Source organism: Anopheles funestus, chromosome 2RL (genome assembly GCF_943734845.2).
Source record: "Anopheles funestus chromosome 2RL, idAnoFuneDA-416_04, whole genome shotgun sequence".
In the NCBI taxonomy this organism is placed as follows: domain Eukaryota; kingdom Metazoa; phylum Arthropoda; class Insecta; order Diptera; family Culicidae; genus Anopheles; species Anopheles funestus.
In genome coordinates this window covers 11,080,509-11,104,352 of record NC_064598.1, presented here as the reverse complement: position 1 = coordinate 11,104,352, position 23,844 = coordinate 11,080,509, and the positions used below count along the sequence as shown (strand labels likewise).

At 39.5% G+C, this 23,844-nt stretch overlaps 2 protein-coding genes across 24 annotated transcripts in view; both read left to right on the top strand.

Annotated features, from left to right (window-relative positions):
* LOC125765898 (low-density lipoprotein receptor) overlaps positions 1-18,932 on the top strand; it is a 161,643-nt gene extending 142,711 nt beyond the window's left edge. For 22 of the 23 annotated variants that reach the window (XM_049431402.1, XM_049431422.1, XM_049431412.1 and 19 more), the window contains 3 exons: positions 10,005-10,126; positions 10,487-10,636; positions 17,390-18,932. In XM_049431402.1, coding sequence (XP_049287359.1) covers positions 10,005-10,126; positions 10,487-10,636; positions 17,390-17,434 — 317 coding nt within the window. In that variant the 3' untranslated portion in view covers positions 17,435-18,932. Of the gene's footprint in view, positions 1-10,004; positions 10,127-10,486; positions 10,637-15,746; positions 16,439-17,389 lie in introns of all 23 variants that reach the window. The other variant, XR_007418632.1, reaches the window with a different exon arrangement.
* A 3,288-nt stretch (positions 18,933-22,220) lies between these two features.
* On the top strand, positions 22,221-23,842 carry LOC125765966 (developmentally-regulated GTP-binding protein 2). Its single transcript, XM_049431527.1, has 3 exons — positions 22,221-22,502; positions 22,565-23,430; positions 23,499-23,842. Exons 1-3 carry the CDS (start codon positions 22,439-22,441, stop codon positions 23,658-23,660), a joined length of 1,092 nt encoding a protein of 363 aa, XP_049287484.1. The 5' UTR covers positions 22,221-22,438; the 3' UTR covers positions 23,661-23,842.
* Positions 23,843-23,844: the final 2 nt, after the last annotated feature.

The window sequence follows — 23,844 nt, the reverse complement described above, 5'->3', positions numbered from 1 at the left end:
ATGCCACTTATTTTTTCCCTCACCCGTTCAATGTTGCACTGTTTTTTTTTTGTATCTGTTTTGCACATACTGCACTTACAGGAGATTGACTGTTTTGTTCTGGTCGTCGTTATCAGACCTGAACGACTTTAAGACAAAGGAATGAAACTAAGCTTTTGTATCAAGCCCAACACACACAGACAGATAGACAGACAGGTTTCTCTGTTCTGGTAGAGGAAACAATAGCTAGAGAGTCAGAGCTTTCCGATATGCCGAGTCGCGACTGTTTCGGTCAGCTCATTTCCGTGTTGAAAAAGGGTTTACAATTCGACAATAGCACAGCTGAATTGTACATCTTTATGGTACGCTTTCTTGCGTACTGTTACTACACCTGCATCCGATGTGTGATGTGATGTGTTTTCTTGGGTGATGGTTTTCCACCAACAAAGTAACAATATTTGAAAACATTTTACTGTTGCTGCTTGTACGGGAAATTGACTACTATATTTTGACTTTTCTGTCTATTGATCAGTGCACAGATAAAGTTTTAGTCGCTGCTAAAACAATTAGTTAATAGGATTTAAAGCTTTATTGGACTTTTAGTTTCCACCTCAAAAGGGAAGAATTTTTACATCGTTAGGTATTTCGGGTCCGCCGTACTGATGTGTGTTCCGGAATGCACCTGGTAGGTTCGTTCCATTCCTTAAAATGAACAATTGGAACTAGGTCCACATTTTTGAACCTGCCATGTTCGCGGAACTAGGTTTGAAATTATAAACGCGGTAGGCTAACAGAGCTAGGCTAGAATAGTTGTACATTTCCGTTCGAATTACTCAGTAATTGCTATATTTCCCAAAAAAAAAGATAAGGCTATATCCTTAGGCGATTTGCAAATTTATAGAATTTTTTAATTTTTTTTTTATTTAAAGCATTATTTGAGTGAAAAGAAACTCATTGCAACCAATTGGCATTAAAATAAATCAATTTGAATTTTTTTGCAAAATTTCTCAAAAAAATGGCAAGGGGTACCCCTTATGAAATTTTTGAGTTGAAAATTTTTTTAAATTTTTTTTCTGATTTTTTATTCTTTTTTTAATTTAAAGCACTATTTAAGTGAAAAGAAACTTATTGCAACAAATTCCCATTAAAATATATCACATTTAAAAATTTTGCTACATTGGTGAAAAATGAGGAAAATTTTACATTTTCTTAACCAGGGTATGGAACTTGCTTCCTCGACTAACTTCTGGCACAGACATCTGAAGGCATGGCCGTCCAAGAAGAAAATGTAGCCATTGTTGCCATCTATCAACCGCAGGTTAAAGATTGGCGATCCGTTGGATATAGATCGAGTTATAGGCAAAAGTTGATGCAAAAATGAGCCTTATGAAATTTTCAATTTTTTTAATTTTTTTAATTTTTTATTATTTTTTACTCTTTTTTTTGTTTAAAACATTATTTGAATGAAAAGAAACTCATTGCAACCAATTGGCATTAAAATAAATCAATTTGAATTTTTTTGCAAAATTTCTCAAAAAAATGGCAAGAGGTACCCCTTATGAAATTTTCGAGTTGAAAATTTTTTTAAAATTTTTTTCTGATTTTTTATTCTTTTTTTAATTTAAAGCACTATTTAAGTGAAAAGAAACTTATTGCAACAAATTCCCATTAAAATATATCACATTTTTCAATTTTGCTACATTGGTGAAAAATGAGGAAAATTTTACATTTTCTCAACCAGTGTATGGAACTTGGTTCCTCGAATAACTTCTGGCACAGACATCTGAGGGCATGGCCGCCCAAGAAGAAAATGTAGCCATTGTAGCAATCTATCAACCACAGGTTAAAGATTGGCGATCCGTTGGATACCGACCGAGTTATAGGCAAAACTAGGTGCAAAAATGAGGAAAATTTTACATTTTTCAAACAGGGTATGGAACTTGGTTCCTCGAATAACTTCTGTCACAGACATCTGAGAGCATGGCCGTCCAAGAAGAAAATGTAGCCATTGGTGCCATCTATCGACCACAGGTTAAAGATTGGCAATCCGTTGGATACCGACCGAGTTATAGGCAAAACTTGATGCAAAAATGAGGAAATTTTTCATTTTCTCAAACAGGGTATGGAACTTGGTTCCTCGAATAACTTGTGGTACAGACATCTGAGGGTATGGCCGTCCAAGAAAAAAATGTAGCCATTGGTGCCATCTATCGACCACAGGTTAAAGATTGGCGATCCGTTATAGGCAAAAGTTGGTGCAAAAATGAGCCTTATGAAATTTTCATTTTTTTTAATTTTTTTTATTTTTTATTATTTTTTACTCTTTTTTTTTTTGTTAAAAGCATTATTTGAGTGAAAAGAAACTCATTGCAACCAATTGGCATTAAAATAAATCAATTTGAATTTTTTTGCAAAATTTCTCAAAAAAATGGCAAGGGGTAAGCCTTATGAAATTTTCGAGTTGAAATTTTTTTTAAAATTTTTGTCTGATTTTTTATTCTTTTTTTAATTTAAAGCACTATTTAAGTGAAAAGAAACTTATTGCAACAAATTCCCATTAAAATAAATCAATTTAGAAAATTTTGCTAAATTTGCTAAAAACAAGCTAAGGTTATAGCCATAGGAAATTTTCAAATTTTTAATTTTTTTTTAGTTTTTTATTATTTTTTATTCTTTTTTTATTTAAAGCATTATCTGAGCGAAAAGAATCTTATTTCAATAAATTCACATTAAAATACATCAATTTATAAATTTTGCTAAACTTCCCAAAAAAGGATTAGGAGATTGGCAAATTTATATAATTTTTCGAATTAACAGCCATTCTTCTGTTTTAAAAACAGTATTCACGGCGCACGCTGAATTGCAATATCTGGAGGTCTTAATGGACATCGAAAGCTACATGACACTCCTTGAAAACTTTAGGGTTTACGAAGATTTCGGATAAACTCACAAAGTGTACTCCAGCAGTTGAAACCTTCATTTAGACGTATCATTCATAGAAGTTCATAAAAACAGTGTTCTCTTGGTATAATGGGTGAGGTTAGATTAGATGTAAGATTATATATTCTGACATCTGATCTGACCTCACTAATTATGACAACAGAACACTGATCATTTTTCACAGATTGCTCAAGAACCAAGTAAACCTGAAATAAAGGATCTTTTCCCATAATTTCTGAGGCCAAACCGGTTTAAAATAAGTTATCATTTTCTTAACTGCTTCCATTAAGGATGGTAGAATGTACGTCAATATTTCCTAAAGCAAATTAACCGCGAAGCAATTGTTGCTATGCTTCTCCATCATCCATTTTTATCCATTATTTTAAAATATTTTCCGCGCGCATATCTAGTAGAAAAAAACATCCACCCGCAAGTATCTGACTGCATTATTATATTACAAATGCAAGACTATAGTGCTCTGTGTGTTGTTTCCCTCTTGTTGTGATGTTTCCCATCTCCCATTTGTACCTTTTTTGCCAGCCGGAGGAAAAGTATTTGCGCTACAACAAAGCAATGCTAAAATAGCATAATTCACCGGACGCTTTTGTAGTTTGGCGTAGTTCAGTTTTGAATCCCTTTTTTATTTGGAGATTGAAAGCGCGCACAAAAATGCAAATCCTTCACGACACGAATGCTGTTTGCTGAATCCTCCTGGCGTAGAATAATTCCAACCCCTATACCACGGTGAAAAAGAAGATATAAAAGCACACAAACACACACAAATCACACCCCAAAACGCAACATTTGCAAAGTCCCGGGGAAAAGCTACACAGGAAACGCAGTTGGTTTGAAGAAGGAAAGAAAAAAAAGTCAGCCTCAACAAGCACCCAGTCAAAAGCCAAAGCACGCAGACGCACTCCTGGCTGCATACCGACTTCCATCTTTTGTACCGGGTTTTGCGATCAAATCGTACCATTTTCGGCACGGTTTGGCCATTCTCATTCCCTTCCTTTCTTCCTTTTATCCCTTCAACCTCACCATGTACTTCTGTACGAAAGAAAGCACAAAAATCGAGTTAAAAATGTATTTAAAAAAACAGAAAGAGGAGACCCACCGAACCACGCGTGCGGCGCGTTCTTTCTCGATGCCCAAGACGCGAGATTGTCTCGTGTTGTCTGCGTCTCTTTCTCTCGTTTTTTTTCTTTTGCATGGAGAAGGAGAAAGACCTCAGGGCCATTGCTGGTTTTGCCCAATTTTCCGCCGCTATCCCGCTGGCTTTAATTTCCGGTCGTATTCGGGTGAAATCGACGGTGACTAACGAGTACCGGAACACGGGAAGACGCGGTAACCTAACGCGTGGAAAGCCACGGAAGCCGCGGCGATATCGGTCGATTGCAATGAAGATGATGGTTCGGCACGAGAAGCTTTTGGAGCCGTTTTTGGTCCGACCACACGGGCACACCCGGGGTCGAGCTGGGGGTTTTTTTTGTGAAATCTACCCCGAAAGTTTACTTCATCGCCGGAAAACCACCATCGTTTTAAGGGAACTCGTGCGCCATTTCTTGAATATTAAATAGCATTGAAGTAAAACGAAACGAGAGAGAGAGAAGGAAAAAAACACACACCTAACCCCGTTAGTACACGAAAACCACGTCAAGTTGCCTTCACTTGGCATAGTTTTCCTGGCAAACTGGGCAGAAATTGTGAATTTGCTGAGCGGGAAAAATGGGAAGAAATCAGCCAACGAATGCAAATGTGCAAATGCGAATGCTGGTCGAAACCGCAACCAGCGTCCAAATCCCTTTTCCAAAGGGGGCGCTGAATGCATTTTCTCCACCCTTCCCAAAATGTTGCCATTTGTTGAGTTTGTGAGCTTTTGCATCCATCCCCTGCACCGAACTACCCCGAAAAAAGCATGTTGCGCCCGGGTGTGTGCCAATGTGCGAGGGTTTTTTGTGTTGTGTTTTTTGCCGGCACTGCAAGCTGCAAGTGTTCATCCAAAAATTTGTTTAACGCATTTTGGCCCAGCACTATCTTTCCAAAAACCGGGTAGTTAAAGAAAACAGAAACACCGTAACATCGGAAAGCACCAGCAGAGTTTAGAGACGATCTATTTTTTTCTCCCTCTCTCTTTTGCCCAATATCTACTGATAGAGCACGAAACTGGTTCACTAGAAATAATAACGAAGAAAAAAAGAAGTTTGCTCCACCTGTTTTATTTTTTTTATTTTCTGTGGCATTTTATTCACTGACAGATTTTCTATCTCTTCCCATAGTTACTACCGTGCGCTGTGGACACAATTTTTACCCTTTTCCGGTTTGGACGGAAGTTTAACGTTTTAGTGCAAGCAATTTCGTGCACTAAAATGGGCGAGTAAACTACCAGGTTCCCTAGCCTTTTTTGCTTCATCTTCTACCGAACTCCACGGTTGTCTCCAGTTTATTGCAACTTTTTGAAAAGAGCCAATTGGCAATGGGTCGAACAAAAAAAAGCGGGGGGTCGAAAAATACAACGAGCGTCACACCACCCTTCGCCCTGGATGCTATACCTTCGACCAATGGTAACGATTCGCGATGATTGCCGTGATTGTGCGGCGAATTTGATCCAAGGCCCATCGTTAAAATCGTTCACCTATCGCTGTTTTTTTTTTGCTTCTTTTTGTGGATTGCTAGGAAGCTATGAAGTAGGAACGGTTGCGATGCTGTGCCGCACGACTTCGAAGCATAACTTTTTGATGTAACTTTTACGCGCGCGATGAATTGGCGCTGCGAACGAGTTGTTGTACGCCCGTTTGCATACGTAATGTCTATGCATCGAATCGTACCTGTACGGTGAAAACCGTTCGTACGAGCAAGGAAAACTTTTATAATCGAAAAGCTTTTGAAAAGGGGCAAGACAGTACGTGTGTGTGTGGGGGGGGATGATTTTTCGCCTTCTCCATTTTGTTTTGTTATTCGTGATTTATGTCATCCATCAAAAGCAATGCAAGCGTGTGTGTGACAATACTTCGTCAAGTGAGGGAAAAACAGGTGTGGATGCTACAAACCTTACTCAAGGTTTCCTTAAAGGGACCCATTTATGACGAAGCTTGTAAAACTATGGTGTAAAGCTCGCATTATTTATGAATTCTCTTTGTGTGGCTACTTACGCTCCCTCGCCTTAAATGTGCATCCAATAATTCTTTGTTTACTTTACAGTTACGGTGCAACAAGAAAATATTTAAAATCTTCTGTTTGTGTGTGTGTGTTTTTTTTGGTTGAAACGATTTCAATTTGTTTCGTTTACGGTTTATTCTATTTACAGCTTTGGTAAAGCTTTCTCCTGTACGTGGAATGCAACCTCAGAACCATTCCCAGCGGAACGTTTTTCCGTTCCGTTTGCTTTTACATCCAGTGGAAGTAAATCTGTATCAAACTGTGCATCCTTTTGCCAGAGGGACACGTTGCAAATGCTGTTGCTGCTGCAAGCATACTCATTGCAAAGAATGTAATGTTTCCCACGTTGCCTGTTCCTTGCAATGCTTGTTCGCTCACGAAGAACAACACTTCTTTGACCCAATGGAGTTAAGCTTTCTAACTCTAGGTTGTGCATCTTTTTTTTGCATTTTGCCTTGCAGCGCACAATGAACACAAACCGGGATAAATTGTGATTTTTTAGAACACATTACTTGTAATATTTATATGTGGGTAGATATTTATATATAAATTTGTCCAAAATGAACCAAAATAAAAAAAAATATTGGAAAAACGTACAATTTGATAATTGAAATGAACATTTTTTAAAGATAAAGTTACATTTAATACTAGTTTCACAAAACAAAACTACGAAGATCTCATGACGCTCTACTTTCCGAAACATTTCTACGTCCACTGTGCATTTTGGGTCGACTTAAACATAAACGACCAGGCGTCTCCATTCAACCAGGCGTCTCCATGGAGAGAATTTTTTCTTCTTTTTATAAAGAAAGTTTACCTCCACCAAGAAGGGAGCGACGTAAGAGAAAGCCTTGTTCAATGTTCACCGTACACACCTAATTGGCAAGCTTATTTAACGCCACAACAACCCGGAAATTATGTCGCAAATATGGCCGCGAAGAGTTGTAATCTCATTATGGATATTGCTATTTACTACTACAACGAGGACTCCCTAACATACACATTAGCTAGCGCCCCCCTCCCGGCCACCGAGATTGATGGCGAAACGGCCGTAGCTTTATATTTTTCATGCTTGATTTTCGTCAAGCTTACGGCACACTGAATAATTTGTTTTCGGACCTAAGTTTGCTTTACCACCCTAAAGCAACGAAACAAATACGCAACCAACGGCAACTAAATGGCTGAAATTGGCACATTTTGCCGGTATGTTCACCAAACGCAACCGATCAGGCGTAACGAAACGTTACGAAGATGATGATGGTGATGGTATGAACGGTAATATGCTGCCAATCCCGCCATCCCTACAGACATACACACACACCATTCACTTCAACAAGGTCAATTTTGGAAAATATAATGCGGTGAAAGTTTTTCATGCGTAGAATTGCTTTTGGAAAAATACTTTTTTTTACTTTGATTTTGCTTACCACGTTGCCAGTTTTGCCACGGGCGTTAGTATGGAGAACAAGGAATCATTTCGCATTATTGATGGTTTCGGAATGAGACATCCAATTTTTTGGTTTGATGTTGTCCCATTATCGGATGGAGATGATGGTGTTTTTTTTTTCTTTTTTGGTAATCTTCAACGTCCGGTAACTGTCCAGTTTTCCATGAGTAATTTTTACCACAGTCCACTGAACCGTCGAGAGTCTCGGTCCGGATTTTAAACTGTCTGGTCACGGTTGTAACCAGTCATCCGTTCTCCACGTGAGAAATGGATAATCGCTTGTCGGTTTGGATCCGTGTGTATAAATATCGGAATTTTCCAACAGCCGCTAAATTATGCTCAAATTTCCGACACAATTTCCCATTCACCATAACAACGGGCCAATAATTCATTGCGTTTTTCCTGTTGCCAGTGCACATCACAATGTGAGAAAACACATTCCCTTCACAGAACAATGATCCTCCGCCGAACACTTACACTAATGATTTTTACCACAACCGTTTGCCGCTCGATCTTGTGCTCGATACCAAGATCTTGGAGGGAAAGCCGGTACTTTGAAAGAAAGCTCACTTCTACGAAGTACCTTCCCTCTCTGGTAGGCGCGGAAGATTGGGTCTCATTTCGATTTTAATTAAAATTCCTCAAATAACATACGGGGGGCCTTTTTCATGGTCGGTATTGCTAAGGCGTCGACAGTGTACAAAGCGGCACAAAGTACGGGGGCGGCATGGACTGTGATCCAAATGCCGTTGTACGAAGCTGCCAGTAAAAACCAATTCATCTATCACTTTGTCACTTTTGGTTTGAATTTCATTCCCCGGCCATCGTTGCCAATCGTCAGCTGATATTACAAGCATTACAAAGCCGGAACGATACTTCTTTCAGGCGATTAGACGACCTTGTGCTTTGTTTTTTGGATGCATTTATGTTCGGGACCTGTTTGCAAATGGTTTTGTGGAATAGTTGACATAACTTCAATCGTAAGTTCTCTTTTGGGGAAATAGTTGAACTTTATCTCCATGTCAAGTGTCTATTTGCAAATTGTTCTGTTTGAAGTAGATCTTTGTGGACAAGGTCTCAAGGATTCCAATGTCTGTTTTTCTTGGAAATAGATGACTATATTTTATCTCTTACATTTTATGTTATGGACGCAAATCTACAACAGTTATCTGTCAAAACACCACAACATAGCAATAAAGCTGTAATTAACTAGAGTGTTAAGTAATAGAACACTCGTCTCACCAAACAAACTCATCGTTTACCCGGAATTAACAAGACAGTGATTAATGTAAGAGAAAAACCCACCACCCAAAATGGTCAACCGCGGACGGTGTAAAACCAGGGGAAAAAGTTGAATTAAAATTAAAAAATATTTCACTTCACTAATTGAACCTAATTATGATCTATATAGACGTCGGTGGGCAGACAACGCATTACACCGCACATTCTATGTTGCTCTATATACACCCGGTGTTCCATTTTAGTTATTAACATTTTATCCAACCGCCACTATTACTTCGTCGTGGTCGTGGGCAAGTGGACTATTTCCTTGGTGTCTTCGGAGCTCTCTTCGTGTGTTTTTTTCCCTCCTTCCTTACCATCCTGACCTGTGGCGCTAATGGTTTCCATTACTGTCGTTATTTATGCCGCTTTTTAATATGTTTCCATTGCGATTTCACCCCATGCCACAAAGAGAGCCATAATGCAAACCCAAATGGAGAAACGTCCGCCAGCGGAAACGAACTCTTGCTCTTCGAACTGTTCGGAAAACGAAGAGTGGGATGTTAACACTTAAGAATTCTTTCCCTTACGAAAGCATCCATAATTTCCCAGCGTCTACCATCACGACCACATCACCCACAACCATTCATTCGACCATAACCCACGCGGGCGCGAGCTCGTGCCGTGGCCAAATGCATTTTCCCACATTCTTCCCAACCTGCTGTCGCCCTTTATGGGGTTTTGTTTGCTACCACTCATTGTGTATGTTGCTGTACTGTTCTGGAGCGTTTGGAAGGATAACGATTCCCTCCGACTCTTGACTAACACTTCCGGTTGTTGGTTTTTATACCCATTTCCTTCATGTGATAATTCGTCCCTAACCCTTGGATCCCGTTTTTCGTAGTTATTACATCGCACCGACTGACTGGCTTCCCCTAAGCGATGGAGCCCGTTGTTCCATCCGGGACACGAAACGTCACGTTAGTGTGTCTGTATGTGTATGTGTGTCTGTAATTGTTCTAACCAACCAACCGTCCATCACGAACCTCGTAACCCAACGGTTGAACGGTTTTTATCCCGACGACCTTACGACCGCAGATGTGATCCTACCATATCCTGCAGATCTCATTGTTGTGCACTCGGCGGTTTTTAATCAAGACATTTCTAACATTTTCCTTTCTCTTGACCATTTCTTCCCGTTTTTTTTTCTTCTTTCTCTCAAACTTTCACCTGCTCGCTCATAAATGGATATTTATAATAGCAACGATGCGAAATGGTACCGACGGTACGATCATCCATCCGGGTGTGGTCGAGGATGACTCCGGTAAGGTCGGTTTAATCGCTATCTGCATCCTGTTAGTGGTGTTCTGCTTCATAGCATTGGTAAGTGATTTTTTTTTCTCCCTTTCAACTTGTTATTCTATTAACAATTGCTTTGTACGTAAGAATCTATTAGTTTTTGCTTCATTCTCCAGAACTATTCATTACCTTTCGTTGATAGGAAAATTTCAATTTCAGTATAACGAGTTCCATTTTCTACCTCTGACTCACTTTTAGATTTTCACTTCTCTATCTAGTTATTTTCTTTCCACTTTTAATTTAATTATTTTCAATCTGCGATTTTTTTAAATGTATTCTATAATTGAACTGATCTGCTTTTCGTACCACTTCTAGTTTCCTCCCAATCAGATAAAGCTTCCCAATAACAGTTTCTTTTGTATCTCATCGTTCTCTTTTGCGCAGGTTGCGTTCTGCTTATATCGCTACTACACGCATGGACGCGCGCAAACCATGAACTTCGACAATCCGGTGTACCGAAAAACGACCGAGGACCAGTTCAGCCTGGAGAAGAACATGCAGAGCCGCATGTATCCGAGCACCGTTGGCGAAGAGGTAAGAGCACTAGCCCGGGACTATACCGTCTGCATAAGATAAGGTGATCACCGGGCGATTCGTACCGGGAAACAGCGTGCCAAAAACAAACAGCAAAAAAACGGAAAACCCTGGCAAATCACCTGCTATTTAATATGAAATGAATATCCACTTGTAAAGAAACTGTAAGACAAGAAATAGAAAAAAACATACGTAGGTCTAAGCGTGAAACTATCCCCCCGTGGGTGGGGGTTTGTATCTGTTCGGTTCCCCCGGACAGTCACCGACGTATCTTTGTAAAAGCAAAACACTTCGAGGGAATAATGGATAAGCGTGTGTGTGTCCGGTAGTAGAGCGAGAAGAAACCACGGGAAGATGGATGGAAAAATGAAGCCAAAGAGGAAGGATTACAAATCGAGCAAATTAGTGGTAGGATAATGGAAATAGGATAAATTGAAATCGTTTCATTCGACGTTTATACACAGACGCAACCATGCGACCCCGGGTCATTTGTATTGGAAGGGGCTTTCGGAACAATACACAGTGACCAGTGTTGCTGGTGTTTCAATCCAGTATTTATAAGGTTGAATGTCACTAACTAGGGGTAACTATTTACAGGGTTTTTCGAGCTCAGATGGCAAAGTTACAGTCATTACTGGAGTTTTTTCACGTTGAACTGGAATATATTGAGTAAGGTTACAAATGCCTCCCAATTTTTGGATCTTTGGAAAGTTCAATTTGATTATCTCAAATTTAAAAGTGTTGTCAAGATGTGAATTGAAAAAGCTTTGAAAAAGGTGAAGAATTCCGAATTTATTTTAATAAATTCTAAGAGTCCAAAAATATCTCACTCTTTGCCACTTGAGATCGAAAAAAAACCTTAAACTTCAAGAAATTAGGAACGATTCCAGATTCTACTCGATTCTAGTTCAACTTGAAAATAATTCAACTTTGCCAATTGGACTCAAAAATCCTGCCAAGTAGAACAGTTCGTAACAAAAGACTTTTTCTCATCGATACCATTCGATAAAGTACCATTAACTTCATCCTCACCACATTATCGAGAGTGTAAATGGGAACTGCGATATCATCGTCTTTTATTAAGCGACTAACACCTCAAGATGGTGCTTAGTAACGTTTCAACTCACGTTTGGTGTAAAGTATCATTCACCAATGTGAAGGTAAAACCATCCCCCTCTATTCAGCTTTTAATCTGCTAGACGAAACGAAGCAACAAAAAAATTCATCATAAATCATAATGTGTCCGGTGCTGCGTGTCCAAGCGTCCAGGGGTTTATCAGCTTCTATTGACCGAAGAAAAAAAAGGGACAAAACAAAAAAAAAGGAAAAAAGCTTTCACCCTCACAGAAGTGTTTGCTAAAGAACACGGTTAATATATGGTAGAAGCGAAAAATGTTCTAATTAAATACGAAATCCTTCGTCCTGTCACACTTTTGTCTCGTAAGGCTCGTTCGTGGGTTTTGGGTCGCTTATGAGTGTCTTTTTTTTTTGCTGTTATTCACTCGACTTTCATACGGCTCATAAACTCGTTTTGTAAAGAGGGTGCTAGTAAAGAATGAAGGGAAAAAACCTCATACTCCCACACTTTAAAATTTCATTTCATTTCGCTTGCAAGATGTCGTCGTAGAATGGACGAAAGCAAAAAAAAAACAGAGAGGAGCTCCTAGAACCTAGCATATGGGTGAATATGAGCGGATATTAACCTGATTAAATCCTTTTGCGGGTTTTTCGCAACGGGCAGTACACGGCGAACCTTGACGCTTCGTTATGACCGGGGACCGTGTATGGGACTGTGTACCCGTAGCGCACATAAGGACAACTAAAACACTAACTAAAAGTTTTTCTGTTTACCAAAAGCTTTCCTCTCCGCCATATTCATTTGCCAGGAGTTTTTATCAACGTACGTATGTGTAGAGTAAACATTAAGGGTAGTCAGGATTTTCCAGATTCTGTACCCAATCCCCCCACCCCCCACAAGGGTCTCCATCCTTACCCCACCCCGCTTCAAACAAACTCCACTTATTCATTCGATTTAGACTCGGTTGCTTTGTGTGAAAAGCGACACCAAAAGGAACCACTCCACACTCACACACAAACTGGTGCTGGTGAATAAGTGTTTGGGGTCAGTGTCGCACAAAAGTGCCCACCTCCTGTATCCGGTTCCTGGTTATGTGGGAGGAGGCATCAAACAACAACAACAACAATAACAAAGTTAAAAAAAGACCATCCCGTACATATGGTAACAACGTTTCAGGCTATGGATGCAAACTTTTTATATCCTTCGTACTGAATCTGATCCTGCGTCCCCATGTGTGACAATGTGTGTGTGTGTGTGAATGTGGGTGTTCCGTGTCCTAGAAGCTGTCCGCACCCACACACACAGACACATTCGCCCCTAGACACACCATGGCATGAATTATTCACAGCCGTAGAGCCGGCACAGATGGATAATAAAATAAGCTAACCGACGAGATATAAGTTTTAAGCAAACAGTCACTCCGACATTCAGGAGCAACTTTTTGGATGCTTTCATTTATTTTGGGGTTTTTTGGGGTATTTTTTTGTTGTTGTTGTTTTGCTCCTATTTCAGCGTACATGATTAGAACTATGCTTCGCACTTCGGTCAATTAGGTGAGGAAAACTTGGCCGGTTTTGCTACCATTCCGCCATGAGCTGGTCGCTCTTCAGTGCATCACAAGAGGGTGCTATTGTATTTTGTGTTTTTTTATTGTACAACCAGTAAAATGAGCAACAAAACAAGTGCATGATGAATGGGGTGGAAAAAAAGCAACGACCACAAAAAAAAGGAAACACTCGGTTGTTGTTGTCAACTGATTTGTGATTTGCAACAAACATTCGACTGAAGTTTTCTGATAACTTTGCCGTGGCGTAAGCGTGGTGCGTGTGGGGTGTGTGTACCGATAAAGATCTTTTGTTTTTCCATTGCCTTCCTTTCTGTCTTCTACCGTTTGCCAGCAGCTTCAGGTGAAAGGAGGTGAAATTGTGTCAGCAACACCAAAAAGAACCTGTCCAACGCAAAACCCGGCAGCAGTGTGGCATAAATGTGGACAGTTTTCGCGATTCACGAGACGTTCTATTTATATCCAGATGGTAAACAGAAGGCACCGGAGAGTTGACTTGCATGACTTGCCACTTGGTAAAGCTGGGTACGATGATACGGAAGAAAATTAGAAGGCACGAGAAACGGCACGGTTTGACGGCGGCGGGGGAAAATGCATTTGCGTTTTCCGTGTGCAAAAGAGATTTTTTTCCCACTCCTCCCGGTGGGGGGGCAGCAGAATGGCAAGAAAATGTCGCTACTACTCGGACGTCTAAAGTGGCTTCTAATGCGCCTTGGTTCCGGATTGAGCAACCGGGCAGCTGTGAGTGAGAGCTAAGCTGATGTGCTTGCAAAAGACGCACCCAAACGAAATGTGTGTCTGTGTGGGAATTTTGCCTTTTTTCGGTACGTTTGGATCGGTTTTTTTCATATTTCATTTTCGCACAAAAGCTATGCTGATAACAACGGGGCTGGCTGTCCTGAAGCTGGCACTAAGAAAGGATTAAACTTACCCATCCACCAGCACCATCATGATCATCCACTTTGCTTTGGTGTGCTTTGCTTCGTTAGTTTGCCCCTACTGCAGATGAAATGAAGTGAAGTGAGGGAAACTAAAAAAAAACATCACAACTATCCCTATCGTAACAATCCGAGCAGAATTCGCACTCACTGGGTGTTTGTCCACAACAAGTCGAGCGATTTTTTGGGTGCAAATTACGCGGGTGCCTGTGTATGGAAAAGCGCTGCAGCATAGAGGTTAACTGTCCAGATTAGGGAAGGAAAAAGTGAAACAAATGGCGTTTAAAGTACACAGACACAAGCCCAAAGGGGATGGTGGAAGAACGGCAAGTGGTATTAAATTGGGAAAAGAGATTATTTATTTAATCTTTATTTAACATGTTTTGAATTCTCCGTTGTAGATCAAAAATTGCACCAATTTGCTATCTTTTAGGGAGATTTATAAAGACTTCGGTTTTGGTGCTTATTGGCGAATATCTCTAGTATTTGATTGTCACAGACTTCATGGTGTCTATTTCTTATAACTGAGATAAAAAAGCAAGGCATGATCGCTCTGTGGTCAGAATTTGGCTTCAAGGCGAATGCTTCAAAAGTTCCCCCAATCAAGCTCCAGGAATTTTAGACTATTCACCACATGGTTGACATGGTATCTCTCCATTCCGCCAATGTTTTAGCAATAGTAATTCTATATAAAAAAAAATTTTTGGTGATAATTGGTGTCTAATCCTTCACATCTAACCTCATTTTAAAGCGAGATTTATGCACAAGAATTGTAAAGTTGAAACCACAAATATGTTCTCGTCGATCGTTGATTTCTGAGTGAAGATGCCTATCATAACACTCATTTCTTTGCACCTCTTTTGAATTCCGGTGTGTGATGGAAGGAAACAAATATATGGGATGAATCTGAATGAATCCCTCACCCGAATTATTAATTTTGAATCTATATAGCGAAGATCTACAAAGATTCGTAAACTTCCAATTAATCTTCACTAAAGAGTCTGTCATTGATACATGTCAAAGAGTCTTCTCCAAAAGAATCATTAAGAATAACACAATAGGTAAACAAAAATAATCGCATTGTAGCCTATACCATCGGTCACCTTCCAATAAATAACGAAATTGGATAATAACGAAGGGATGTCAGTGTGTCATGCAAAATAAGCAATCTCATCCAGGAAGATCAACTTGGTTTAGCAATTAATCTTAAAGACAACAAACACAAGCAGCACCTATACAATACGTGGGATTTGATTCAACAATTGCAATCTTTTTTCTTCTTTTCTCCACCTCTTTCTTCCACTCTTTCTCTCGCGCGCTACGCATAATGTAATTTAACCATGGTCGCATTACATTGCGATAATTGCCTTCCATCCTTCCCCGAAATGATTTGCTAAAACGGAAAATGATTCGATACCCCTTATTTTGTGAAATCAAAATTCGATTAACTTGATCTTCTTTTGTTTCCCCCTCGTCCCGATGGGTTAAAATAAAAAAAAAAAAAACAAATCAAAACAAAAATCCGGCCAGATAAATACATTTCACTACCGCACATGAAGTGTTTGCCAAAGTAGCTTAGATTAAAATTAAAGTACCGCGGTAGGGTTGGGAGGGAGGTTTTTGTTTTTTTTCGGTTGTTGAAATGTGCGTTTGTGAAAGCGAAATTTAAAAAGAAAAAAAATTGCAACAAAGCAACAAAAATTACACACACCACCACCACATGGGCGATTGTAAAAGAGTGCGTAAAAGAGAGAGAGTGAAGGAAAGGCATAACCTGTTCCAAAAAGCTGGCCCAACGTATGTCCTGCTGTACTAGTTGTTGGCGGAGTTGTTTCTACCGAGGACATCGTGGTTTCGATCATTCATCCCAAAAAGCACTTGTACTAAAAAATCCCGTCACTACATCATCCACTGCAAAACCACACCACGCAACCAAAAAGCATTCCATTTCGCGGATCAGTTCCCGTCGATGTGTGGCGATGTCCACACATACGCGCGCGAGCATTAGAGCACATTAGTTCTTCACACGAAAGCCACGAAGCTTTTGGATGGACCCATCCAAAAGTCATAAAACTGCACCGCGCATCAAGCACCGCAAACTGTGCCAAAGTACTCTGAGAGAGACCGATCAACTTTAAACGCACAACAAAACTGTACAAAACTAAGCGCAGGACATGTCCATGTGTTCTGTGAATGTTTGCGACCCGCAAACCCGCGGGAAGGTAAGCACGGACGGAACATGGCGTTGTGTTATTTTGCGTGCATCTCAGAAATATGCATGTTTACGTCATCGGTGTAGTAGTGCGTTTAGTTTTGCATGCTTCCGTTTAGCAAATGTATTTTTTTATCTTATTTGTAGGGATTTTTCTTATTGTTTATAAGTACACGAATGGAAGGTTCCATTTTCCACAAGATAAAAAAAATCAAGATCACAATTACACCCAAATTGAAAGTTTGTCTTTCACATGTCCTCTGAACGAGTCAGTCACAGAAGGTTAAAACAGCATGGCGCAAGAAATTCGGTACTGGACGGAAGCAAATTAAATCCGTTTTTTTTCTTTTCGTTCTGTGCTAACATGGTGTACCTCCCCAAAAATGGTTCGCTTTCCGTATTGTTTTAAAGTATTTCTCTTTTATTCTTATTAGCTGCCCTTGGTTCGTTCCAAAAGTTCGTTTCGTTTCGCATGTGTTTCAACTAGTGTGTCTTGCGAGAAAAGTTATTCATATGAATCTTCAGTGAAGTGACATTTGAATCGACACTCAAAAGATTCATTAATCTCTGAAGAATCATCAATCGCGAAAGATTAATTTTATTTCTAAACATTTCATCAAGCTCCAAAATATCTCAACTACTGCTAATCTGCGATTGCAAAATTCGCTTCAGCTGAAGTTCAATATTTATAGCAAGTACTGTAATATATAATTTGCAACTGCCATAAAAATTTAAAAAAAAATGAGCTTAATGAATTTTTCTAGATCAATTCAATTCTTCCAACGCTAGTGTCAACCGTTGTTAGAATGTTTCTCCTTTTTCTTTTTATTTCTTCTCTCTTCTATTCGTTATATTCTCTTGTTTCTTTTTTTTATTTCCTTTAGCTTACTGTTTGTTACATGAGTTAAATATTTTGTTTTCACTCACACTAAAGCTCGCCTTTCTGTTTCTTCTTTCACAGGCACAGGAACCGCTTACCCGACCGGCAACAAACGATTTTGTGTGAAGCATAACCAAAAACCATACTTCTTCGGTTGGCGTTCGTGAAACCCACACACTCAGACACACATACAGCCGCCACATGCAGCGTACTGAAGGAGCGAGATATTCATGGGAGATTTAAAAAAAACACACACACACACACGGCAGAATGAATATTTGTATCACCGTTTGCTCAAGCATTACAACGCCATCAAAACGCGATAAAACTAAAACAACATACGGACACCGACGCAAATAGATGGTGTGTGCGTTTGTGCAAATAAACGGATCCTTTCTTGAGCCAACTTCATCCCGTGGACGTCGTGGTTCGTCATCCTGCGCTGTTGCAATATATTATTTAAACCGTTACACACTACTCAAACACAATGGCGTGTGTCTTAAAAAAATTGTGGGGAAAATTCTTAACGTTTAAAATAGCATTAAAACCAAGGCAAAACTGAAAGAGAGAGAGCAAAAGAAAGAGAAAGAGATAGAAAGAGAGAAACCATCACCATGCAAACAAACCATATAAGGATAGTGAGTGAGGAAAGAAGAAACCACATCCCGCCGGAAATACTCATCCTGTAGCGAATAAGCGAAATATCAATTGTTTTGGTTTCCTTTTTTTTTGCCTTTTTAGAAAAATTAAAATTCAATTGTTTCCCCTTACTCACGCTCTGCAACCATTACAATCATTTCCGGGTGCAAATGAACGTGCACTTGCCATCAAAGTTAATGGCTGGTATGATTGTGTTGGGGAAAAATCTAAAACAGAAGGCATCCGGTATATGTATATCTAGCAAAAGGCAAAACACAAAAAGCACAATTCATACCCCACCTGACCTTTATCTGAACTGAAGTCTTAAAATATTATTACAATTTCTTTTTCTTCCTCCTGTACTTGGCATGTGTGCATGAGTTTGTGGGTATGTGTGCGTGGTAATATATACAAATATATATATATTTTGTTTTTTGGTTATATAAGAAGAAACATCCTAAAGCGTATATTTAATAGTAAAGTCAAATATATGTAACTTCTTTTTTTTTTCTTTGCAATTTTTACGATTGCATATTGCCAACCGGGAAAGGAAAACGTTTTGTGTGGTAGCAGTGGTTTCGTTCTATTTTTTTGTTTGTGTGCAAAATTTATTTAGCTAAATAAGTAGTGGAAACTTTATAAAGTGGGATCTTAGCAGATAAACGATAGGCAAAATATAATTATCCATTAATAGGTTTTGTTTTTTTTGGCTGAAAGGTTTCTTTTTTTTTTGCTTTAGGCAAGGAAGTGTGACAATTGTTTGAATGTTGTTTTGTTTTCAAAATTTAACAACTCAAAAAAAGAAATGTATAAGGTGACAGTTTCAACCACGTATGGTTGTACAAGGCTAGAACAAAGCGAACAGTACAGCATGTCCATCAATTAGTAGTAGTTTGTGCGTGAAGTAAGTGGGCCAGCAGAAGAAGAAAAAAAACTAATGAAATGGAAAGACATAATTGTAAATACACAGTCCTGTTACGTTATACATTCGTTTAGTTTGTTTTTTTTTGTGTTATTTTTTATTTAATCTATTTTTATAATTTATTCTTTTCCGTAGATGACACACATTTTTGGTTTTTAGCTATCTTTCCCTTCCCTTTCTTCTATATTTTCCTATACCTTTCCCAATGTAGAACTTGCAGCGTAGATAGCGAAATGTTCTCTTCCGAAGAGGAAAAGAAAACAAAACCGAATTGTTTCGTGGTTGGTGTTCCTGTTTCATGGGTTACAAACAGTTGGAACACTGTTTGTTTCAAACAGTCTGTTAGCGCAGTTGTTCGCGGTAGAAAATGTGAAGAAAAAAACCAAAAGCGTAGAAACAATTAAACAACAGTTTGTCCCAAGTTTGTACTACTTGTTCCACATCTCCGATCCATTTATAGCAAAAAGTAACGTGTTTATTAGCTTTGTATCGAATGGTTTTCTTCCTCGCATGGTCGATTCTAGACAAATGGAGTTAGAAAATTGTGAAAGAAAAACAAAAAAAAACAAGTAGTTGAACGAGATTGTAAGAAATCAATTAGAAAGCGTTAAAGTGTGTACAGGAAGGACGAAAATGCACACGCAAGCGAAGAAGGTGAATAGATTATGCGTTCCGTTTTGCTCAGATAATTCCCATTCTTAACCCAACGCAGCTAAACGCACCGTCGGGTAGCATAGACATTTGCTCAAACTAAAAAAAACGTAGGCGAAACTTTGCACGTCTGTTTGTCTGTCTGTCTAACTGGCAGAACAGTTGCAGTGGCACAAGGTGTATTTACTAGATAAAAGCATAAATTACAAAGCCCAACACATAATGCTGTGTATGATAACCGACCGAGATAGTCAGCCCAGAGGAGAAACAACAGAACAAAGCACTACGCCAAACGAGAAAAGGAAGGATCTACTAATAAGGCCAAATACTTTTTACACTTACACATTGAATAGTCCGAGTTTCGATGGCAGTGGAAGCTCATATACATACAGCAAGAAAAGGAACAAAAAGTGATTTACTCATTCCTAGCGCAAGCAGACGCAGTGTAGCCAAACCAATCCATCCAGTACTCCAGTAGCGTGACCGCAAAACAACACTGTGAAACACTCCCCACTGTCTCCACTATCATCGGCTTTTATGTGATTTATATCTGGTCCATTCGGTGATAAGTTAAATCGGGAAGTGAGACAGAAATGCGGAAGCAAAACGCGCAAAAAGAGATATATAAAATGAAAGATTTTCCATTTTTCATAAAAAGAGAAAAATGGAACTCAAAAAACGCGATTTTATTTATGCTAATAATTTTAGATCCTTTTTCTAAACACACTCAAGTTTTGCTCAGATACACACACACACACACACACATGAGAACGCTGTAGTAGTTTCAGTGTACTGTAACTAAACTTTACAAAATCGCACCAGAAAAGAAAGAAACCCCCGAAACTTAATGCGCGAAAGGGAACAAACAAAAAGGGTTCTGAACGGCATGGAGACAGACACATATATGTATTTTACTGTAAAACGCTCAACCGTTACTGTAAGCAGAGCGTTTAAAAAAACCCCATTGTTAAAAAGAAAATTGACGGCTGCTGGCGAACGCATAAATGTAGCAAAACCGTTTTTTCACATTCATTCATTCCAACTCAAATTCAACCAACAAAAGCAACATGAAAACAAACCATACAAATTCAATATTACTAAATTTACACCCTTCACAGATTTAATATAATACGTAAGATATTAATAGAACGGAGAGGTTTAAAGAACAAACAAAAAAACATAAACACAATGGTAAAAGCTCAACAGTAACAAAAACACGGACACTGGTGAAGTTGCAACTGGCAAACGGAGAAGTGTTTGCAAAGGAAAGCTGTAAATATATATACGTTTGCAATCATATGATTACGATTATACACAGAACTACAAAGATACAAAAAAGTTCAATGGTGAACAAATAACATTGTCTAAACCAACAAAAAGTATGTCCAGACACTTGTATTACGTATGAAACAAACCAAAAAAGGAATAACATACAGTCCACAGATATGCAACTGTTGAATGTTTCTTGGTAAATGTTGGTGATTTATTAATTTTACTTTCAAGGAAACATTATGTTCGATGTATAAATGAAAATTTAAACAAACAAACAAAAAAGCACAACACATAAAAGTGACGAAAACGTTTAAACCCAATCGAGCCAAGTTACCGATTGTCACGATGGAGGCGCCCAGTTGAATTAAATGTTTCGGTGTTTCGATGGGAATAACACAGTGCGTGCATACAAGTGGAAGTGATTTTTTTTCTTGTGTCTTTAGTATGTTCATCAAATCAAATGAAGCAAAAAGCCGGTGATGTAAATGCCGTATCTGCTCAAAGCAGCGATACACGGCCAACATGGGCAAAACAGCATAGCCGAGACAAGAACAACAACGTAGCGTTAAGCAAAGCAAGGAAACAAAGTTAATTATGGGTTTTGTACATACAGATATACAGATTAATATACATATAGCAACAAAAAAGGGGAGGAAAGAATACAAAAAGATTTAATCTTAGTTAATATATACATCCTAACGCTTAAGGGACCGTGAGCTGAGGGCTAGCTAAAAAAATGGAGCAAAGCTAATCTAGCTTGCAGGAGGTGAGAAGTGAACCGGTGCATGGTGCAAATCGACGAACAAATGTCACGATAATGCTGACATGTGCTATGAGGCGATGGTAAAAAGATTGAGAAACTATGTACTATAATAAATAAATAAATAATAAAAACAAACACAAATATATCAGTTTCGATTATTTTCAAAAATTGTTATCACAAGTTGCATGATATTATTACCCTCTTACATGCGTTGAAATCTCTGTCGGTTTTGAAGAAAAATATCAAGAAAAGAATGAAATTTGAGATTATTTAATATCATTTTAATGAGCATTTTAAAGCTGTTTTTTTGTTATCGTGAGGAATAATTTAAGCTTCATCTATAAGAACTATAACGTGCATAGAAAAAAAAAACAAACTTCTTTATGAAAGGCATGACAAATTAGAGAAACAAAAGAAAACATTATTCAAATAAATTACCCCACGTGTCTGACGATAAATTACAATTTGATTTTAAATTTTATTTAATCAATTTTCATTCGCCCCAAAATTGCCCCAAACAATTTAAATCTATGCAGGTAGTGGCGAAAGCTTGTACAGCACTGTAAGTTGAATAACAAACTTCAGCTGTCAAAACGAAAGCTCAATATGGCGCCCTGTGAAAGGCGAACGAAATGAGCTAACCTTGTCGAACACATTGACATAACACGGTTTGTTTTGACTGACGTTTCTGGAGGTGCTGCGGAAGGTTCCTGCTACGAAATAACCACGCAGGAACTGCATAAATAATCCCGTTTTTAATTCGTTATTACCCACAAAACAGGCTCATTTAGATTAGTAGCGTATAAATTAACAGCCTAACGCTGCCTGCAAGATAGCATCTGTACGATAGAAACCGACGGTCCGATAGAACCCCGTCCGCACCATGGGTATCTTGGAGAAAATCTCGGACATCGAGAAGGAGATTGCGAAAACACAGAAAAATAAAGGTAAGCAGCAAGCGTTTATGAATGCACAATGTGGACATAACATTTCCCTTCGTTTGCCATAGCAACCGAGTATCATCTGGGTTTGCTGAAGGCGAAGCTTGCCAAGTACCGGTCACAGCTGTTGGAACCATCGAAGAAGGGTGAGAAGGGCGACGGTTTCGATGTGCTCAAGTCGGGCGATGCTCGTATTGCCCTGATCGGTTTCCCATCGGTGGGTAAATCGACTTTACTGTCGACACTGACCAAAACCGAAAGTGAGGCAGCGAACTACGAATTCACGACGCTCACCTGCATTCCGGGTGTGATCGAGTACAAGGGCGCTAACATACAGCTGCTCGATTTGCCCGGTATTATCGAGGGGGCCGCACAGGGCAAGGGTCGCGGTCGGCAGGTAATTGCCGTGGCCCGTACAGCCGATCTGGTGCTGATGATGCTGGACGCCACCAAACCGAACGTGCACCGGGATCTGCTCGAGTACGAGCTGGAGTCGGTCGGTTTGCGGTTGAACAAGCGAAAACCGAACATCTACTTCAAGATCAAGAAGGGTGGTGGCGTTAGCTTCAACGCCACCTGTCCACTAACGCGCTGCAACGAAAAGATGGTGCAAACGATACTGCACTCGTTCAAGATCTTCAACGCGGAGGTGCTGTTCCGGGAGGATTGTACCGAGGACGAGTTCATTGACGTCGTGTCCGGCAATCGGATCTATCTGCCGTGCATCTACGTGTACAACAAGATCGATCAGATCTCGATCGAGGAGGTAGACCGGCTGGCACGCCAACCGTACTCGGTTGTGGTCAGCTGTAACATGCATCTCAATCTGGACTATCTGCTCGAGGTACTGTGGGAACATTTGCAGCTGATTCGGGTGTACACTAAAAAGCCGGGTGCACCGCCCGACTTTGATGATGGTCTGATTCTGCGAAGGGTAAGTTCTTTTGACAAACATTGCCCTTGGATGGATTTAAATTTCCTCGCGTGGTTTATACATTGCAGGGTGTCACGGTGGAACACGTCTGTCACGCAATTCATCGTACGCTAGCGGCCCAGTTTAAGTACGCACTCGTGTGGGGCACCTCGACGAAATATTCACCCCAGCGGGTTGGCATATCGCACATCATGAACGATGAGGACGTTATTCAGGTGGTGAAAAAGTAATCCCTTCCCAAAAGCGACAATTTCACCCCATGCCAATCGTGGCAATGGACGCCACGATGGGAGGTTTCGGCTTTCGGTAAAGATATAGCAGGGCGCACGAAGAACGTACTGACACAATTTCTTTCCCGTGGTGTTGCCTTTCAGTTACTCGTTATAATAAATACCCACAAGAACAGTCGTAACT